This window comes from Musca vetustissima, unplaced genomic scaffold (assembly GCF_032173495.1).
Source record: "Musca vetustissima isolate MV318-11 ecotype Yass unplaced genomic scaffold, APGP_CSIRO_Mvet_v1 utg117891, whole genome shotgun sequence".
Lineage (NCBI taxonomy): Eukaryota > Metazoa > Arthropoda > Insecta > Diptera > Muscidae > Musca > Musca vetustissima.
The window spans coordinates 19208-39854 of record NW_026885081.1 but is presented as its reverse complement, the minus strand read 5'-3'; the positions used below and the strand labels follow the sequence as shown (position 1 = coordinate 39854).

The window sequence follows — 20647 nt, the reverse complement described above, 5'->3', positions numbered from 1 at the left end:
ACACCATTAACAACAAATTTTAAATAGATATAAGGTTTGTCAAATGTTCTTAATTGAATTAACAAGTGATTTGAAGTAAGGCAAGATAGGGTTACCAACAACCTTTGACAGGCTGTTAAAACCATCATAAAATCGTTGGCTTTTGGCATTGTGCAAAGTGGAAAAAGGATTGCTTGTTTTTTTCCATTTAAAATTAAAAAAAAGTTGTTTTTAATTTATTTTTTTATTGTTTTTTATTTCCTATTTACTTTTATTTTTTGTATACATTTAAAGTACATAAATTTCATATTTTTATTTTTATCATTTTGTAAAAATATCTAAAATATATTTTTGTTTTATTTAATATTTTAATTATTATTATTTAGCTTAAAATTGATATTTAAATTCTATATCTCATTGTTGTTGTTGCTGTTTGCTTTCTATTCTGTAATTATTGTTTAATAATGTGTATTTCTTTGTGTACTTCTCTCTATTTTGTTGTAATTATTATTAATTAGTTATTGTTGTTGTGTTGTGTTTGTATATAAATGTCCACCTTCTTAAGTTTTTAGCTACGTTTTTTTATATATATAAAAAATTATTGTTGTATATTTAAAAAAAAAATTAAGAAAAAAAAAAATAATAAACATAAACAAATGTTTAACAGAAATGCATAGAGTTTCACATTTTGTTGTTGTTTTTTTTAACAGATTTTTATAAATTTTTTATAAATTTTTGTTAACAGTTTTTATAAATTTTTTTATTAATTTCTGTCATAAATTTTTTTGTTATAATTTTTTTATAATTTTTTCTCATAAAAATTTTTTATTAATATTATTTTTTTAGTTATACACACAAATGTAATTGATCTGGTTAATGCTCGGGGCAAGTATGTACATATATGTATATGATACATAATTTATTTTAAATATTTTTTTTTTTAATATTGAGTGTTGGGTCGATACATACATGCTTTTGGGGTAATTAATTTGGGGTTTCAAAATTTAAGGAAGGGGGATAATTATGAAAAACAAAATTCATATTTAAAAAAAATAAAAAGGACATCGACATTTCATTAAAACATTTCAAAAAATGTTTAAAAAAAAATTCTTTAAAAATTAAAAAAAATCATGGCTTTCGGGGTTATGAATTAGAAAAATTTTAGAAAAGGGGATCATCATGAAGGGGGACAATTTTTTCAACTAGTTAGGGATCATGAACAAAATTCTTATTAAAAAAACTCAAAAAGGGCGTCAAAATTTCATTAAAACATTTCAAAAATTTTTTTGAAAAAAAAATTCTTTTAAAAATTAAAAAAAAAATCATGGCCAAAAAATAGATCTTAACAATACATACATACATTTAGACTCACACATGTACGTACATACAATTAAAATACAAAACTCGTTACATTATTTTCACTTAAAATCTATGAAAATGAAACATAAAATGTGAGTTGACATGTCAATGATTTTTTGTTGTTGTCCTGATTTTTTGAATTAGAATAATGTTGTAGTTGAAAAGGCTTCGTAAGTGTTTTTTTTTTTGAGAATTTAAAGGTTAAAGGGGGAGGGGAGAGGGGAAGTGTTCACAGATTTACTACTACTACTATTACAATTACGCTTTGTTGTTGTTGTTTTTGTTGCAAGCTACAAAAGTCTTCTTAAATAATTTTGTTTTGTTGTTGTTTTTTTCCTAAATCTAAGATGTGGCATTGACCGCAATTTCACGTGCCCAATCGGGGAAGGTAGTCAACGAGGGATAGACAACGGCGCCCCATGTCTGACAGAATACGAACAAGACAACAATACTAATGATGGTGGGTCCAATACCAGCAATGGCCTGTAAGAAAAAGAAAATAAAGAAAAAGTGTGAGGTTAGGTTGAAATAAAAAATTGAGGTTAGGTTGAAAAAGATTTCTTAATAATGAAAAATAATTCATACTAATGAGTTGGAGAGTGTTTTAAAAATTGTCATAATGTTCACTTCACAGAGTCCTCAAAAGTTAAGTAGAACTCGAAACCCAAAAGTTGGGTTAGGTTCAAACAAAAATGTGAGGTTATGCTGAAAAATATTTGTATACCCTGAGACGGAGTGTATGATAAACTTATCAGTTCGTTTGAAATCCCATGAAATATTCGTCGGAGATCCTAAAAGTTGAATTACACTCAGATCCCAAATAATTGGGTTAGAATCGAACCGCAAAAAGTGACCGATTTTGTATATTTTGAAGATTTTAACTGATTTTTTTTTTGAATCGAAGTGGTTCTGAGAGGTTAAAAAACATATTTGCAATAACAGTTTAAAGTAAGTCCATGGTTTAAATTTAACGATCCCGTCAAATTCTCGATATTTTGAAGATTTTAAGCGATTTTTTGCAACCGAAGTGACTGTAATTTGGTATTCCAGGTTCTGGGAGGATAAAAAAAACATATTCGCAGACAATTTTTGAAGTAGGTTCATGTTTTGACATAGTTCCGATATAACGGTCCCGCCTAATATTCGATATTTTAAAGTTCTTTGCCGTATTATTTCAAGCGAAGTGCCTGTAACATGCTTGTGGAACATTTTCATTAAAAGGTTCGGCCAAATTTTCGAACTTTTGCAGATTTTAATCGCAATCTTTTTTATCGAAGTGGCTGTAATTTGACTTTCCAGGTTCTGGAAGGTAAAAAAACCAATTTTCGATATTTTGAAGTTCTTTGAAGCATTTTTTTCAACCGAGGTGGCTGTAATAAAATATTCCAGGTTATCGGAGAGTGAAAATTTTACTTGCAGAACATTTTCATTGAAAGGTTCGGCCAAATTTTCGAACTTTTGCAGGTTTTAACCCCAATATTTTAATCATAATTTGCCATTAAAATTAAAATTTAAATTATTTCCATGCTTTGGAATAGTTCCCATAGAGAAGTGCCGAACCTTTTTTCGGTAATTTGAAGTTCTTGGCTACATTTTTCAATCGAAGTGACTGTAATTTGGTCTTCTAGGTTGTGGGGGAGGCTGAAAAAAGAGATTTGCAGAAAATTGTCTGTATAGGTCCATGTTTTGGTATAGCTCCCTTATAGAGATTCGAATTTTGTCAACCAAAGTGGCTGTAATTTGACATTTCGAGTTCTTGGGGCCTTAAAAAACATATTTGCAGACATTTGTTTATATAGGGTTATACTTTGGCATAGCTTCCATATAAAGATTCCGCCAAAATTTCGATATTTTAAAGATTTTAGCAGAATTTTGTCAACCGAAGTGGCTTTGATTTTGCGTTCGGGGTTCTCGGGGCCTTAAAAATATATTTGCAGACATTTTTTATATAGGTCCATGATTTAGTAGAGCCTCCCCACAAAGATTCGGCAAATTTTCGAAATTGTTAATGTTCATAGTCTCATTTTTCGACCGAATTGTTTGAAATTTGGTTAAAGATTTTAACCGAATTCCTTCAACCGAAATGGCTGTAATTTGGCATTCTGGGTTCTTGTGGCCTTAAAATAGATATTTGCAGACATTTTTCTATATAGGTCCATGTTTTAATATAGTTCTCATATAACGGTCCCGCCAAAATTTCGATATTTTGAAGATTTTAACCAAATTTTGTCAACTGCAATTTGACATTCCGGGCTCACGGGGACCTAAAAACGTGTTTGCAAAAAATCCTATAAAGGTCCTTGTTTTGAATTAGTTCCGCCAAAATTTCGATATTTTAAAGATTTTAATCGATTTTTGTCAAACGAAGTGGCTGTAATTTGGCATTGAGGGTTCTTGGGGCGTTCAAAACATATTTGCAGACATTTTTTTATATATAAGTCCATGCTTTGGCATAGCTCCCATATGAAGGTCCCGCCCTAATTTCGGTATTTTCAGGTTCATAGGCACATTTTTCAACTGAAGTGTCTGAAATTTGGTATTCCAAAAGTCTTGGAGGGTGAGAAGTATATTTGAAGAAAATTTTCTAAAGATGTCCATGTCTAGACATAGCCCCTATATAAAGGTTCCGACGAATTTTCGATATTTTCAAACTTTTAACCTCATTTTTTTCAACCGAAGTGGCTGAAATTTTGTATTCCAGGTTCTTGGAGGTTAAAAAGTATACATGCAGAGCAAAATAGGGACACTTTTTGAAATTGTCCCGCTAAAATTTCGATATTTTCAGGTTCTTAACCGCATTTTTCAACCGAAGTGTTTGAAATTTGGTATTTCAAATTCTTGGTGAATGAGAAATATGTTTGAAGACAATTTTTCAATAGAGGTCCATGTTTTAATATAGCTCTCATATAAAGGTTCTGCCGAATTTTCGACATTTTGCAAGGTTTGAAGCTCATTTTTTCAAGCGAAGTGGCGGTAATTTGGCATTCCAGGTGCTGGGAGCTTGAAAATATACTTGCAGAATAATTTTAATGTAGGTCCACCTTTTGAAATGGTCTCCATATAATGGTTCCGCCAATTTTTCGATATTTTGAAGGTTGCAAAGCTATTTTTTTCAACCGAAGTGGCTGTAATTCTGCATTACGGGTTCTTGGAGGGTAAACAGTTTATTTGCAAAACAATTTTAAAGTAGATCCACTATTTGAAATGGCCTCCATATAATGGTCCCGCAAAATTTTCGATGTTTAGAAATTCTTACTCGCATTTTTCAGCCGAAGTGGCTGCAATGTGGTATTCCAGATTCTTGGAGGGTGAATAATATTTCTGCGGAAGATTTTCAATAGAAGACTATGTTTAAATATAGGTTCGCCAGGATTTCGATATTTTGAAATTGAATAACCTCAATTTTTCAACCGAAGTGCCTGAAATTTGATATTTCGGTTTCTCGGAGGTTTGAAAAGAATATTTTCAATTAAGTTCAATGTTATGATATAGTACGATATAATGATCCCGACCTATTTTCGGTGTTTTGAAGGTGTTAGACGCATTCTCCAACCGAAGTTATTGTAATTCCATATTTTGGGTTCTAGGTGAGTTAAAAAAACTTCTTCTCTAAAAATTCAACTTACCATATCCTTTGTGCGAATATTTGCATAACCCGCCACCAGAGCATTCGGCGGCGTACTAACAGGTAAATGGAAGGCCATACTGCAGGCCAAGCCAGCGGGCAAGATTAAGTACAGAGGATGGATTTCAATGGCAAGGGCCTAGAAAAAAAATAAATTTCAATATTATTATTCATTATCAGTTGTCAGGTTCTCCCACTTACCATCTCCGCCAAAACAGGTACCATAATATTGGCAATAGCCACATTCGAACTGAATGCCGTCAAGAAGACCGCCACCAAAATTATGACCAACAACAGGACAGCATGTGGCAATGATTTCAAACCAACTAGAGCTTGACCAATCAACTTAGCCATATCGGAACGTTTGCTACCCTCAGCCAAGGCGAAACCCCCACCCAACAAGAAAATCAAACCCCATGGAACGCGCGATTGAATAAATTTCCAGGTGATCAATGAAGGGGTGGTCGCCGTGGGCAAGGGTTGTTTGCTGCGATTGCAGCAGTAGCGCAAGAAAGCATAATTGGCGGGCAGGATGAAACACATTACAACAACGAAAATGGTGGGCATAGAATTCTTAATGGGCACCGTGTCCAACCAATCAGCCCAGCCGGGGAAAATACCAGGTTTACGGGTGAAATACATGACGACCATAATAATGAACAGGACCATAACTTGAATTTCATGAATGGACATGGGTCCCAATTCCTTGTAACGTTGATCGATAATTTTCTTGGCAACACCGGCACCCTGTTGACCCAGCTTAACCTCCTCGGCTTCTTTACTCTTGGGACGGAACAAGCCCATGAAATGATATTGCAACCAAACAAACATCAAACCGGTATAGACCAACATAGAGGGCACCGAGTAGAACATAAAGGTGGGGAAATCGAGAGTTTCGGCGGAATTGGGGAAACGAGTTTCGTACAGGCCCTTAAATGTCAAATTGGTGGCAGTACCAATGACAGTGCCGCAACCGCCCATGGATGAGGCATAGGCAATACCCAAATAGTAGCACAAGGTGACCTTGGAGGGATAGGGGGGTCTGTAAAAGAGAAAAGTTGGATTAATGACATTTCCATTGAGATTTGTGTGTGGACCTACTCTTCTTCATTGGCCTTCTTGTTGTTGGCACCAACAATCTTGTATTCCGGTTCGGTGGTCATTTTGCACAAGCCTTGTGCCTGCAATTCCTCCAATACGGCCTGAATAATCGGACACATCATAGCTGTACAGGCGGCATTCGAAATCCACATGGACAAGAACATGGTGACGAAAATCAAACCGAAATGTAATCTGAAATAAAATCGAGAGAAAATGGAGGTTAATAAAAAATGAAATAGAAAAAAATAGGGATTTGAAATACACATATCCTCCCAAGGACCTAGGTTAATTGATAAGAACTCAACCTAAGAAGCTCAACAGTGTCTCAAGGTTGCAGGTCTATCTTGTGGAATAGTCCCCGGTAGATTTTAGACATTTTTAAAGTTGTTGTCTGAATTTTTAACCTATGTAGATTGTTCCAATTTATATTTCGGATTCATGGGGGCCAGAATACTCCCTGGCAGAAAATTTTCATTATACGCTCCCGTATGGATTTCATCAACCAAAGTGGCTATTTTGGCATTTCGGGTCTCAGATAATAAAATATTTTCTGAAGGATATTTGCTAAGGTAGGTCCAATTCCGTACATCGCCCCATATACGGGTTCCGATCCGATTTATAAATATTTTCAAGATCGGCATCTCATTTTCAAACAGAAGTGAATGAAATGTCTTCCTTGAAGTTCCCGGAGACATCCACGCATAACATTTTCAATATTGGTCCCTTGTTTTTACGAATCCTCCTTGTAAAAGTTCTGCCCGATTTTCGGATTTTGAAGTTAATTGTCGCATTTCTCCACCGAAGTGGCTGTAATCTGGTATTCTAGGTTCTCATAAGGTGAAAAACATCTTTGCAAAAAATTTTAAATATAAACCCATCTTTTGGCATGGGTCCCATAGTGAGGTTCCGCTAAATTTTAGATATTTTTAAGTTAAATGCCGAATTTCACCACCGCTGTAATTTGGGATTTCGGATTCTCGTAAGGTGAAGAACATCTTTGCAGGAAATTTTAAATATAAATACATATTTGGACATAGGTCCCATAGTGAGGTTCCGCTAAATTTTCGATATTTTCTTACTTATTAGCCGCATATCTCCACCGAAGTGGCTGTAATTTGGTATTCCGGGTTCTCGTAAGGTAAAGAACATCTTTGCAAAAAATTTTAAATATAAATACATATTTGGACATAGGTCCCATAGTGAGGTTCCGCTAAATTTTCGATATTTTTTTTTACTTATTAGCCGCATTTCTCCACCGAAGTGGTTGTAATTTGGCATTCCAGGTTCTTGTAGGATAGAAAAATCTTTGTAGAAAATGTTAAATATAAATCCATATTTTGGCATAGGTCCCATAGTGAGGTTCGCCTTATATTTTCGATATTTTGAAGTTATTAGCCGCATTTCTCCACCGATGTGGGTGTAATTTGGTATTTTGGGTTCCCGGAGATGTAAAAAAGCAGCTTTGTAAAAACTGTTCAAGTCAGGTTCATCGTTGGACATAGCCTCCATATAAAGGTCCCGCAAATGTTTTCGATAGTTTGAAGTTCTCAGCCGCTTTTTTTAAACCGAAGAGGCTGTAATTTGATATTCCAGGTTCTCGGATGGTGAAAAACTTCTTTGCAGACAATTTTAAATATAGATCCATCTTTTGAGATGGGCCCCGCCCCGCAGTGAGGTCCTGCCAAATTTTCGATATTTTGAAGTTCTTAGCCGCGTTTTTTTCAACCGAAGTGGCTGTAATTGGGCATTCCGGGTTCTTGAAGCTGTGAAACGTATCTTTGCAGACAATTTTCAATACAGGTTCATTGTTGGACATAACCTCCATATAAAGGTCCCACCATATTTTCGGCATATTTAAGGTTTTCGCCGCATTTCAACACCGATGTGGCTGTAATTTGGCGTTCTAAGGAGTTCAAAAATACTCCAATTAAATTTTTTTAAAAAAGGTCCAGGTTTTGACGTATTTCATATAGAAAGGTCCCGCCACATTTTCCATATTCCGAAGTTCCAAATTGCATTTTTCAAACATATTTTTGGGTTCCGGGTGGAGGCTGAATTTTTTTTTTAATATAGGTCCAGATTTTGACATATTTCATATAGAAAGGTCCCGAAGAATTTTCCATATTTTAAAGCTCTTAGCCGCATTTTTTCAACCGAAGTGGCATTCCGGGAGCTTGAAAACATATTGGCAGAACATCTCCAATATACATAGGTCTATCTTTTGATATAGTTCATCTGGAAAAGCCCAGCTTAATTTTCCATATTTTGAAGCTCTTAGTAGCTCTTTTTCAACCAATGTGGCTATAAATTGTATCGCGTTTTCAGAGAATATAAAACGATATTACGTATAATAGCCTATATAAGTCCATTTTTTTTATTCCCAGGCGAAATCTGAAAACAGTCTAATGTCAAAAAATTGGACTTTGTTACGTTTTTATAATGAAAGACTATTCACAATAATGGATTTTGACAGCAATCTTGAGAGGCAGCTGATATCCATATGGTCTCCCTCATGGCCTATAAATAAGGTCACCAAGATAGCAATCGAAATCGGAAAACAGCTGTTTTTTCTCAAGTCTAATGTCAAAAATTTCGACTTTGTTTACGTTTTCATAATGGAAGTCAATTCACAATAATGCATTTTGACAGCAAACTTGAGAGGTATCGATAATCAGCTGGTCTCCCTTGGTGACCTTATTTATAGGCCATGGTCTCCCTGGATGACTTTATTTATAGCCCTTTGTCCTTAAGCTAGCGAATAATGGAAGTCAATTCACAATAATGGATTATGACAGCAAACTTAAGAATCAGCTGATATCTAGGTGACCTCCCTGGATGAAGTTATTTGTAGGCCTTGAAGTTAAACAAGAGAGCGGAAAAACAGCTGTTTTCAATTCATAATAATAGATTTTGGGATTACATTTGAGAAACAGCTGATATGCAGCTTATCTTCCTACATGACCTGGATGATCAGCTGATCTTGTTGGCACAGGGACAACACGGTGTTTTACTTAATCTTACTCAAGATTTATTAATAAGTTCACCCAGCTAGCGAAAATCCTCGGTTTTTTTCTCAAGTCTAATGTCAAAAATTTGAACGTTGTTTACGTTTTCATAATGTAAGTCAATTCACAATAATGTATTTTGACAGCGAACATTGGAAACAGCTGATCTCACTTCATGCATCTAAATCAGCTGTTGGCTCTATTTTTTTAAATTTTAATCTTGAGACTCCATCAGGATAATAACGAACATACCTATTATATTACTCCCAACCCTATTTACATGGATTTTTTCTTAAACCCCATATACATTAATTATTTTGCCATACATATTTATTACATATTTAATGTCCAGAGTACGTCGACGTCCAGCCAGCCACTAGGTATCGAACAACTAGCCTTCATTGAATATGCAACATTTTTTTAATTAATGTCACACACTATAGCCAACCACAAGAACAACAACTAAAATTTATTAATTCACAACGTGTTAGGGTTACTCTCTGTACATCGGAGGTTAAATTGTATTTCCATTTCGTCGTAATCTATTTCTGTCTGTATACATACCTTCGGGGACTGCAGCCCACAATTTGGATTACGCGCAGCGCTAAACGTTTGTGTAAATTACAATATTCAATGACCAAGGCGACCATAATACCGCCCATAAACATGACCAGCGTATCTTTGAAATATAATTTACACGTCTCATCGGAGCTCTGTAATTAAGAGAGAATATTTGTAAATTAATTTTAATTGACATTTAAATATATGAGAATGATTAATAAAACAAGTATTATGAGATGTAAACAATGTACGTTATTTTAAATTGATATTTAAATTAGTCACGTGTTCAATTTGTAAACGACAAAGGGAGGAAACATTTTTTATAAATGGAAGTTTGAAAAATATTAAATTCAAATGTTTAAAAATTACATTTATTTGACAATTTACTGTGGGTCTAGTTGTTTGAAATATGACAAGATATATTAATAAAGTCACCCAGCTAGCGAAAGTCAGCTGTTTTTGCTCAAGTCTAATGTCAAAAATTTGGCTTTTGTTTTCATAATGAAAGTCAATTCACAATAATGGATTTTTGACAGCAAACTTGATAATCAGCTGATCTCCCTAGATGACCTTATTTATAGGCCTTGTGTACAATTTGAATCAGCTGATTTGAAAACAGCTGTATTGTGAACAGGTTTTAATGTTTTCTTTAATAGTACGTTTACATTTAAACGGATTTCATTAACCCAGCGGGTTTCAATCGTCATTTCCTTTGTATATATGTCAAATAAATCCTCACAAAGTAGGTTAACCCGGTAAAAAGTTCTAATGTATATGCCGTTTAAAGTTTTGAATTTTTTCAAAGACAAAAAATTCTATTCAAAATAATATTCTTTAAATTAAAATCCCAAGGGAAAATAAAGTGAATGAATAACCCTACGTTTACATTAAACAATACAACTCAATTTATCTTTTAATTATTTTTGTTTACATTTCTGTATACTTTGTTTTCAAAAAATTTTCGGATAATTTATGAATAATACCACTTACCATAATACCCATAATCGGGAATGCAATAATAGGCAACATTGATGTAACATACAGGGGTAAAGCTTCTGTGACCCAAAAGATGGCCATAACAATTAAAAGGTACATGCAACGGTAGGGCTGAAATAAATAAAAACAAAACAAATGTAAATTAAATAAATCAATATTTCATAAATGAAAACGTATAATAAAATTAATTATTTGAGATAAAATATATTCTAAATATGCCGACAATATATCACAGCAAACTTGAGAAACAGCTGTTATTTCTGTAAAAGTAAAATCATCCAGCAAGATCAGCTGTTCTCAAGTGCGCTGTCAAATTATTGTGAATTGATTTTACATTGTAAAAATGACAATATTTCACAGCAAACTTGAAAAGCAGCTGATCTTTCTGTTTAAGATCTTTTAAAAAGGTCACCCAGCAAGAGAAAGTCAGAAGTTTTTTCTCCCAAGTCTAATGTCAAATGGTCTGTTTACGTTATCATCATGAAAGTCTATTCATAATAATGAATTTTGACATCAAACTTGGGAAACAACTAATGTCCAACTGGTGTCCCTGGATGTCCTTATTAATAGGCTTTGTTTCTTTTGAATTAATATGACCCAGAAAGGTCAGCTGTTTTTAAGTGAGCTGTCAAATTATTGTGAATAATCTTTACATTAAAAAAAGGTAAATAACATGCAGGATCTTCTAAAAAGGGCAATATACAGGCAAAAGTCAGCTGTTGTTTGTCAAGTCTAATGTCAAAAAATTGGCCTTTGTTTACGTCTCCATAATGAAATTCAATTCACAATAATGGGAAACAGCTGATATACAACTGCTATCCCTGGATGACCAATATTTCACAGCAAACCTGATAAACAGCTGATCTTTCTGATCAAGAGCTTTAATATGGTCAACCAGCTAGCGAAAGTCAGTAGTTTTTCCTTAAGTATAATGTCAAAAATTTTTCTTTTTTTACTTTTTCAAAGTGGATGTCAATTTACAATAATGGATTTTAACATTAAATTTGAGAAAGAGCTGATATTGGTCAGCTGGTCTCACTGGATGACCTTATTAATAGGCCTTGTTTCTGTTGTAATAACATCACCCAGGAAGATCAGCTGTTCAGCAAGTTTGCTGTCAATTTATCGTGAATTGAATTTACATTATAAACACGTAAATAGCTTCCAAGATCTATTAATAATGCCAACCAGAAAGCGAAAGTCAGCTGTTGTTTCTCAAGCCTAATGTCAAAAATTTTGACTTTGTTTACGTTTTCATAATGGTAGTCAATTCACAATAATGGATTTTGAAAGCAAACTTGAGAAACCGCTGATATTCAGCTGGTCTCCCTGAACGAACTTTTTAATAAGCATTGATCGTGACAACATTTCATAGCGAACTTCATAAACAGACATTAATGTTAAAATTTTGGAATTTTGACATTAAACTTGAGAAGCAGTTGATATCCAGCTGGTCTCCCGGGATGACCATATTAATAGGCCTTGTTCGACAACAAACTTGAGAAACAGCTGATCTTTCTGTGAAAATAAGGTCATCCATAAAGATCAGCTGTTTAGCAAGTTTGCTGTCAAATATTTGTGAATTGACTTTACATTATAATAAAAATGTTAAAAACTTCCAAGGTCTATTAATATCAGGGATGGCCCGTGTGACGAATTTTTAGGTTTTCGACTGTCCAAAAAGGTGTAAACGTCGAAAACGTCATATACCTGTATAAAATGTAATAAATGTAGTAAACGTCATTTATATCAACATTATCAGCATATACAGTTATTTTCAAGAATATATATTATTTTTACATGTATCTGACAATTCCTTACTAGAACTGATAAAAATTTCTAAATTTTTTTGAGAAGAATATTTTGAATTTTTTTTTTTTTTGATTTGAGTAAAGCGTGCGTAATTTCCAAATTGATTAATGGAAATAGCTATTTTGTCAAAAACCTAATGGATTTGGGTAGGTTTCCGACGTTTCTGACGTATGCATTATACGTCGGAAATGTATGTCATTAACGTCACTGTTGCTGACAGGCCATCTCTGATTAATATGGTCAATCAGCAAGCGAAAGTCAGCTGTTGTTTCTCAAGTCTAATGTCAAAAATTTTGAGTTTGTTTACGTTTTCATAATGGAAGCCAATTCCTAATAATGGATTTTGAGAGCAAACTTGAAAATCAGCTGATAAGCAGCTTGTCTTGAAAATCAGCTGATAAGCATCTGGTCTTCAAAGCAAACTTGAGAAACAGCTGATCTTTCTGTTGAAATAAGGTCACCCAGAAAGATCAGCTGTTCTCAAGTTTTCCGTCAAATTATTACGAATTGACTTCACATATGAAAACGTAAATAACTTCAAAAATTTTGACACGATGCCACTAAGTTTTTAAAAATCTTTTTATTTTGCAAATAATTTGTTTATTAACATATCATTGCATTTTGTGTATGTAATTTTTTGTATATAATTTACTTACAGGAGTATTATTCAATAACATCACAGGTAAACATAGCAAGGGTATGAGGAATACAACCAAACCCTTCCAATGATTGGCAATAAAACTTTTGCAACGCCCGCTGCCAGATGCGGGTTCTCGTTCGCCCACCTCACTAAAAGAAGAAGAGGAAAAACGTATTTATTAATATAAAATATATAAATAAAATATAAATTTATATATATATATATATATATATTTTTCAAAATATATAAATTTATTAACATAAAATAATAAAAATTGTTTAATAAAAATATTTGTACTTACATTTCCATTTTGTGTGTTTTTATTTATAAACTTTTCTGTAAAGAATGAAAAGACAAGAAAAATAATAATTAATAAGTATTAATTTCATATAATTTAACATAAGGAAATAAATATTGCAGGTTTCTATTCTGTGTAAACATAGCCTTATTTTTGAGGTGAGTAAATAATAATAACAATAATATAATAAATCTAAAACCTTCAAAATATTTCTTCAATATGAACATGAAGACCAGCTGATACTCCCTCATGCTGTCAACTATTTTTCTATTTTGAATTAATCAAACCCTATTAATGTCACACAGGAAGATCAGCTGTTTCACAACTTTGCTGTCAATCTCCATTATTGTGAGTTGACTCCATTTTACGAAAACTTTAATATCAATATTAATTAATAATGTCACCTAGCGAAAGTCAGCAGTTTTTTATACAGTCTAATGTAAACAATTTTAAATTTGTTTACGTTTCGATAATGTAAGTCAATTCACTATAATGGATTTTGACAGAAAACTTTAGAAGCAGCTGATATCCAGCAGGTGTCTCTAGATGCCCGCATTAATAGGCCTTGGTAAATATCATTCATTTCAAGATCTATTAATAACGTCACTCAGTTAGCAAAAGTAACATGTTTTTGCTCAAGTCTAATTTCAAACATTTGGACTTTGTTAAAGTTTTCGCAATGAAAGTTAATTCACAATAGTGGATTTTAAGAGCAAACTTGAGAAACAGCTGATATGTAGCTGGTCTCAATGGATGAACTCATGGCACAATGAATAGGTAGTCCATTTAGCGCAGCTGATGTCTTGATTAACTGTCAAAGTGGGTAATTTTTACTTGAATTCGATATGCAGTGTTGCCAACCATTTGAAATATTATATGGAAAAATTTGACAGACTAATAGGACTTGGAATTAAACTTTAAGATTATTGACAGCATGAGAAGAATTCGGTAATTCTATACCAAAATTTTATTTATTTTTATTAAACTGCATTCCAATAATAGTGTTGTACATATATTTTGTTGTTGTGATGATATTTTGAGAAACGGAAATTGTAATTTAATTGTATGTTTAAGCAACATTAACTTTGTGACAAAACACGCAAGTCTATAATACGTCAATTCGATTTAGCATGTCACATACAATAAATATGCCTAATCTATGGAATAGATTAAGCTATAACCGGTTGTATTTTAGATTCGATAAAATGATTCATTGTCATGGTTCAAGGGCCACAATTTAAATAGATTGCAATAAATCACGCTAATATAAACATGACATAAACGAGTAAAGTAATGATAAAAACGCCTTTAAACTATGCATTTTAAATCGATTAGATTTCTAAATCGAGGTACTAAACCACGCCGTTTAGACTATTATTAAAATGATCTAAAGCCAATCAGCTGATATTTGTTTACGTATACATACACATTTCTACTTTTACGTAGCTGGCCATTATTTTCATAATTCTAATAGGAATTGCTCTCCATCAAGGGGAAATGCATGGCACAATAAATAGTTAGACGATTTAGCGCAGCTGATGTCTTGATTAACTGTCAAAGTGGATAATTTCCACTTGAATTCGATGTGCAAAGTTGCCAACCATGTGAAATATTATAAGGAAACATTTGACAGATAATCGAGACAAAAACAAATGTTTTTGTTTTGATACATCACCTTATTATGGCATCACGGGGAAATGCATATGACGTTTTAAAATGGTTAAGTATTCAGTATCTTTTTTTTTCATTTTTTTTTAACATGATATATTATCGTGTTTCCATGTGATTACACGATTGATGAGCACGCATGCATTTATATTTCAATTTAATAGTTTTTGTATATAAATTTGTGTGATTTTGTGGATCACAATATTTTCCAATTAACTGTCATTATGGCATATGACAATAAAAAAAACTTGTTAATTGAATTATTAACAAAAATAACAAATAAAAAAGAAAATTAATGGACATTATTGTATGGGAAAAACAATAATAGCAATAATGTGACATTACGATTATCTGGATGACTGATACGGCAATTTAATGTCTGATTTAGAAACAGAGCAAAAATATTTTTTTTTTGTAATAAAATTATTTTGTAACTGTCTGGTTCTCATTATCCATTTATTAATTGGGGTTAATGAGAGTTCATATTGAATATATATTGAATTAATTATATTGAATTAAAAATATGTTGAAAAATATATACTTTAACAACTGTATTATTTTTATAAATAAAAAAAACGATCAGCTGACATAAAGAGCTTTAGGAACATGTCTTCTACAATGACTCGATTTTTTTTGGCAAATACTACGTTCTTCAACAGATGTGATTTGAAACAACAAAATCAGCTGATTTATGTTGCCTATAGACTATGCGAAATTCAGCGGTTTTTTCTCAAGTCTAATGTCAAAACTTTTTGGACTTTGTCCACGTTTTCATACTGGAAGTCAATTCACAATAATGCATTTTGACAGCAATCTTGAGACGCCAATATATTGTCCCAATACAGCTGTGAGATTTTAAACATAAACAAATATTTAAAAAATCCACGCGTTCTAGGGATCGAGAAATTAAGTAATTTTAAAATCCACGCCTAGAAATCGAGAATTTATTAATTTTGCATGTTAAAACAATCTTAATTCTGTTGGATTTAACCATTAAATTGAGATAATGCACACTATCACTATAAAATCTATAGTATAAACGCACCTTTACATATATGATTGAAATTAGTGTTGCCAATATTTTGTTTTGCACCATAAACAAATATCAGCTGACTGGTATATAGGACTGTCATTGTTTATTTTTTAAGGATAAATGTTAACGAGAAAAAAAATCCAAAATAAATTCGAGTCCTATTCGTAGTTTTTTGGAGTTTCTGAACTCTTACAAACGAATTCAAGTAGAAATTACTCACTTTGACAATTAATCGAGACATCAGCTGTGCTAAATGGACTACCTATTTATTGTGCCATTGCTACTATGATTGCAATTAGTGTTACCAATATTTTGGTTTGCAATATAAACAAATATCAGCTGACTGGTATATAAAATTGGTTTTTCTTTATTTTTAGGGATAAAGGTACGGATTTAGAGGGTTCATATGCTTAATTTTGGAACAGATCAAATATAAATAAATTTTCAAATAATTTTTCCAATGAAATTACTCATTATTATTATTAATAATATTTTTTCCCACAAAAAATATTCCCATACCTTCAAACTCAATACCACACCGAATCAACTGCATAATAATAAATCATAATAAAAAAATAAAATATGTTCGTGTCTAATAGCTAAAAAAACATTCAAAATATTCATGATTGTCTTGAAAATAAAAAAAGCCTGGGTGCAAAACCGCTAAAATGTAAACGTCTCTTTCAAATTGTGGTTGAGCTGCTGTTGCGGTTCATTTCAATTGTAATGTTGCGCTTTTTTTCGCTCGATTTAAAGCAGTGTCACGCGCCTTTCATTACGTCAACTCAGCGCGCAATATAACCATAGATAGACAAATGATATGTACAATATATTTGTGAGTATGACTATGAGTGTGTCAGTAGTATTGACCCCCTTTTTTCAACTATTTGTCTAACACTTCTAGCTATTGTTGTTGCGGTCTAACGGTCAGTGACAAAGCTTTAAGCGTAGGCACTTTAAGCGCGTAACGCTCATGCCCTGGGCGTTCGTTTTTTGTTGTTATTGAAAATGTGTTGTTGACGACGTGCCCCCATCTTCTAATTTAAATTGTTTCTACTATTGTCTGCTATGAAATTTTGTAAAATAACCTCAAATATCAATTAATTTATTTCCTATTGTCAATATTGCTGATTTCTTGTTATGCCTCCATATGGGGAGGTTTGTTTTTAGTTACTTTTCAATTTTTTTAGATTGGAAATCATAAAAACAAATCAAATGGTTGGGTAAATTGATGGCAAGACAAGATGAATGTTGAAAAACGCAAAACAATGACGCCTTTTTTAAATTGTCACAAGTTGTCTTCCCGAAAAAATTAAGGTGATGAGGTGATAAATTGAATATTGTTGTTGATGTTTTTTTGCTAGAGTAATTGTTTTGTTATTGATATTTTATTTGTGGTTATATTTTTGTTGTTATTAATATTGACAATATCAAAACAATTTTATTACAAATGGAGGACATATGACAATGATGGAGGCCAGTGAACAATTTCAGGAAGAAAACAACTGTCAAATGGATTAAAAATGAATTAACAAAACTTGTACTAAAAACGATTTATATTTTAAAAAGACATAATCAAGAAAAAAATCCCCTTTAATGCTCAAGCTCACTAAAATATTGGTCAAATATTTAATTTTATTTCTCAATATTCCATATTTTATTAAAATTGTCTTAAATTCTTAAATATTTTTCATTGTGAGCCACAATGACATTATCGAATTGATATGTGGCCTGGTGACTTTATTATTATTGTCATGTGAACAGTCCTTGTTATGAACTGCCTTTATATATATGAAATTGGCAACACTTGCATTATGATGCAAACTTAAACAAAGGCGTCTGTCAAAAACATGAAACTTGTGGTAAAAATAATAAAGATGTGTGCATATTAAATACAAATTAATTAAATATCCCTGACCAATCGTTAATATTTAAAATGGGCATATTGGAATTTATAAATTCAGAAATAAACCCCAATTATTAACAAAAATTGTGTTTTATATAAATACCAGTCAGCTGATGTTTGTTTACAAAATTAAAATAGACAAAGTATGCATAGCTAGGGCTATGCCACAATGAATAGGTAGTCCATTTAGCGCAGCTGATGTTTTGATTAACTGTCACAGTGGGTAATTTCTACTTGAATTCGATTTGCAATGTTGCCAATCATGTGAAATATTACTAGAGAAAATTTGACAGATGATCGGGACAAAAACAAATGTTTTTGTTTTGATACATCACCTTATTATTGCATCATGGCTAGGACCTTAATATTATATGGAAATAATAAAATAAAAAAAAAAATAGAATAAAATAAAGGAAAATATATTGATATATATTAACCAAATGTTTTATATCCATTCAAAGAGATGATCATATTTTATAAAAAATTTATTTCTCATTATTTAATATTTAATTAAAGTTCTGTTAAATTCTTTAATATTTTTCATTATAATTCACAATTCAATGAAGGAATTGATATGTGGCCTAGTTGCTTAATTATCTATTACATGTAAACAGTCCTTGTTATGAACTGTCTTTATAAATAGGAAATTGGCAACACTTGCATAAAGCTGCAACCTTAAATAAAGGCGTGTGCCAAAACTACGAAAATAGAAGAATAAACAACTTTTATTAGAAATTATGCATTTTTATGGTGCAAAAGTAGGGTTGCATTTGAATTTGTCTCCATTTGGGATAGGATTTGGAGAAATTGTGTGGATTTAATTTTTTGTAGTGTAAATGGAGATAAATTCAGTTCGATTTTCCTCGAAGATCGAGATAATGCCCTAGATTATTATAAAATCTATGGTCTAAAGGCGCCTTAAAGAATGTAAAATTCGATGAAATATCCCCGATAAGTGTAAGAACCTAGTAGACTTTGAAAACTTCACCAACAAAACCTAAAAACTTACAGTCAGCTGGTGTTTATTACAATTTATTTCTTAATTTCTGTGGTCATATGGGAATTATTTTTTGACTCCATTATTAAATCGTGGTACTAAATCCTCGCTATATAGACTAGTATTATAAAATTATAAAAAAAACTTGTCTGTCAGCTGATATTTGTTTACATATACATATAAATTTCTAGTTCCACATAGCTGACCAATATTTTCATAATTTTAATAAGAATTAATCTCCAAAGGGTGAAAAATATATTTAAATTGAAATTTTGTAGTCATTCCCCATTTATTCTTTTATATTTTCAACAAAAGACCACCAAAATATGCCAGAAGCTTATGTGTTTTCCCCTCTCCTCTGAAATGTGTGTACGACGATTTCTTTGTTGTCAAGCCACAGGAAATTTGTTGTATAGTATTCCATTGCAGAAAATGTAAGCTGTTGTTGTTTTTATATTTTTATTTTACATCAATTGTTATCAGCCAATTGCATTATAATATAAAGTTCAAATAAAGGCAATAACATATATATATATATATATATATATAAACTTCGATTGTAATCCGTAAGTCGCTGAAAACAAGACGTCAGAACAAAAATATATATTTATTATTATTATTGTAAAAATGCATTCGCACTGCATTCGATGGAAAATTTAGAATCCGAAATTTCATAAATCGCTCGATTTTCTACGTCACAAAAACAAAAGTGTTGTGTACATTTAACGCATGCAAACAATTTGTATTCAAATGTAAATGTTATTTAAATAAAAGCCGGAGGTTTGTGTTATCACAAATCTATATTGTGTGCGTGCTAATAGCAAATTGTGTTTTGTTTGCTTTCGAAGTTCATTGTCCAAATCCCAAAAAGAAAAAAAAAATGTCAGACGCAATTTAATTTGATCTGAATTGCAAAGTCCAAGCTTAACACAAAATAAAAACGATTAAAAATTAAGATTATTTGTTTTCATAATAAAACATTAAATCTAGGTGATAATAATTATCGCTGAAATTATTTTTATATAGTTTCGAGCTATTTATAAACTTACGGCAACTTTGAAGTTTAAAAGTGAAATTATTTTGCGGACCCTACACCAAAGTTATGATACCATTTATGGGTACGAAAAGAAGTTGACAATAGTTCTATTAAAACCCACATAGTGTAAACACATTAGTAATTTTAAAGTATAAAGGGGTAAACACATAAGAGGACTTTCAGGCTTGGCATGTTAAGTTGGTTTCTTTTATTGTAAAAGAATATAGAACGGCGTCTAAATTCAAGTTTGACTCTGATATTCCATTATAAATTGACAATTCATGCACTTTGACAGTTAATCGAATAATCAGCTGCGCTAAATGGACTGCCTTTTTATTGTGCTATTGATGTAAATTACAATCAGGTGATATTTGTTTACGTTAAGGCAAAATAAGTAAAATGTAACTCTGGTGTGTGTGTTTTTATTCGATCATCTGTCAAATTTTATTTAATAATTGGTCTGTTCCCGTACTGCAATAATCTACTAGATTTTACTATTTTCTTCGATACAAAATTCGTTATCGTAGTAAAAAGCAGTAGATTTTTGCAGTACGGGAACAGACCAAATAGTTCTCATGTTTAATAGAAGTGTGTCTATTTTTGTCAATAAATAAATTTTTTCAATTTAGTT

General features: G+C 31.9%; 1 protein-coding gene across 1 annotated transcript; it reads right to left on the bottom strand.

The window, feature by feature from the left end:
* Positions 1 to 1680: 1680 nt before the first annotated feature.
* LOC133332194 (protein I'm not dead yet-like) lies at positions 1681 to 13387 on the bottom strand. The gene is made up of 8 exons (XM_061540574.1): positions 13380 to 13387; positions 13095 to 13227; positions 10621 to 10737; positions 9634 to 9782; positions 6065 to 6256; positions 5165 to 6005; positions 4965 to 5102; positions 1681 to 1821 (listed from the first exon to the last, which is right to left on the bottom strand). The coding sequence occupies exons 1-8, from the start codon at positions 13385 to 13387 to the stop codon at positions 1681 to 1683; spliced, it is 1719 nt and encodes a 572-aa protein (XP_061396558.1).
* Between the last annotated feature and the right edge of the window lie 7260 nt (positions 13388 to 20647).

Coding starts and splice junctions, on each gene's coding strand:
- LOC133332194 (XM_061540574.1), bottom strand. Junction 10,738..13,094: donor TGTTATTGAATAATACTCCT/GTAAGTAAATTA, acceptor TATTTATTTCAG/CCCTACCGTTGCATGTACCT. Junction 6,257..9,633: donor GTGGGCTGCAGTCCCCGAAG/GTATGTATACAG, acceptor ATTTTATTTCAG/ATTACATTTCGGTTTGATTT.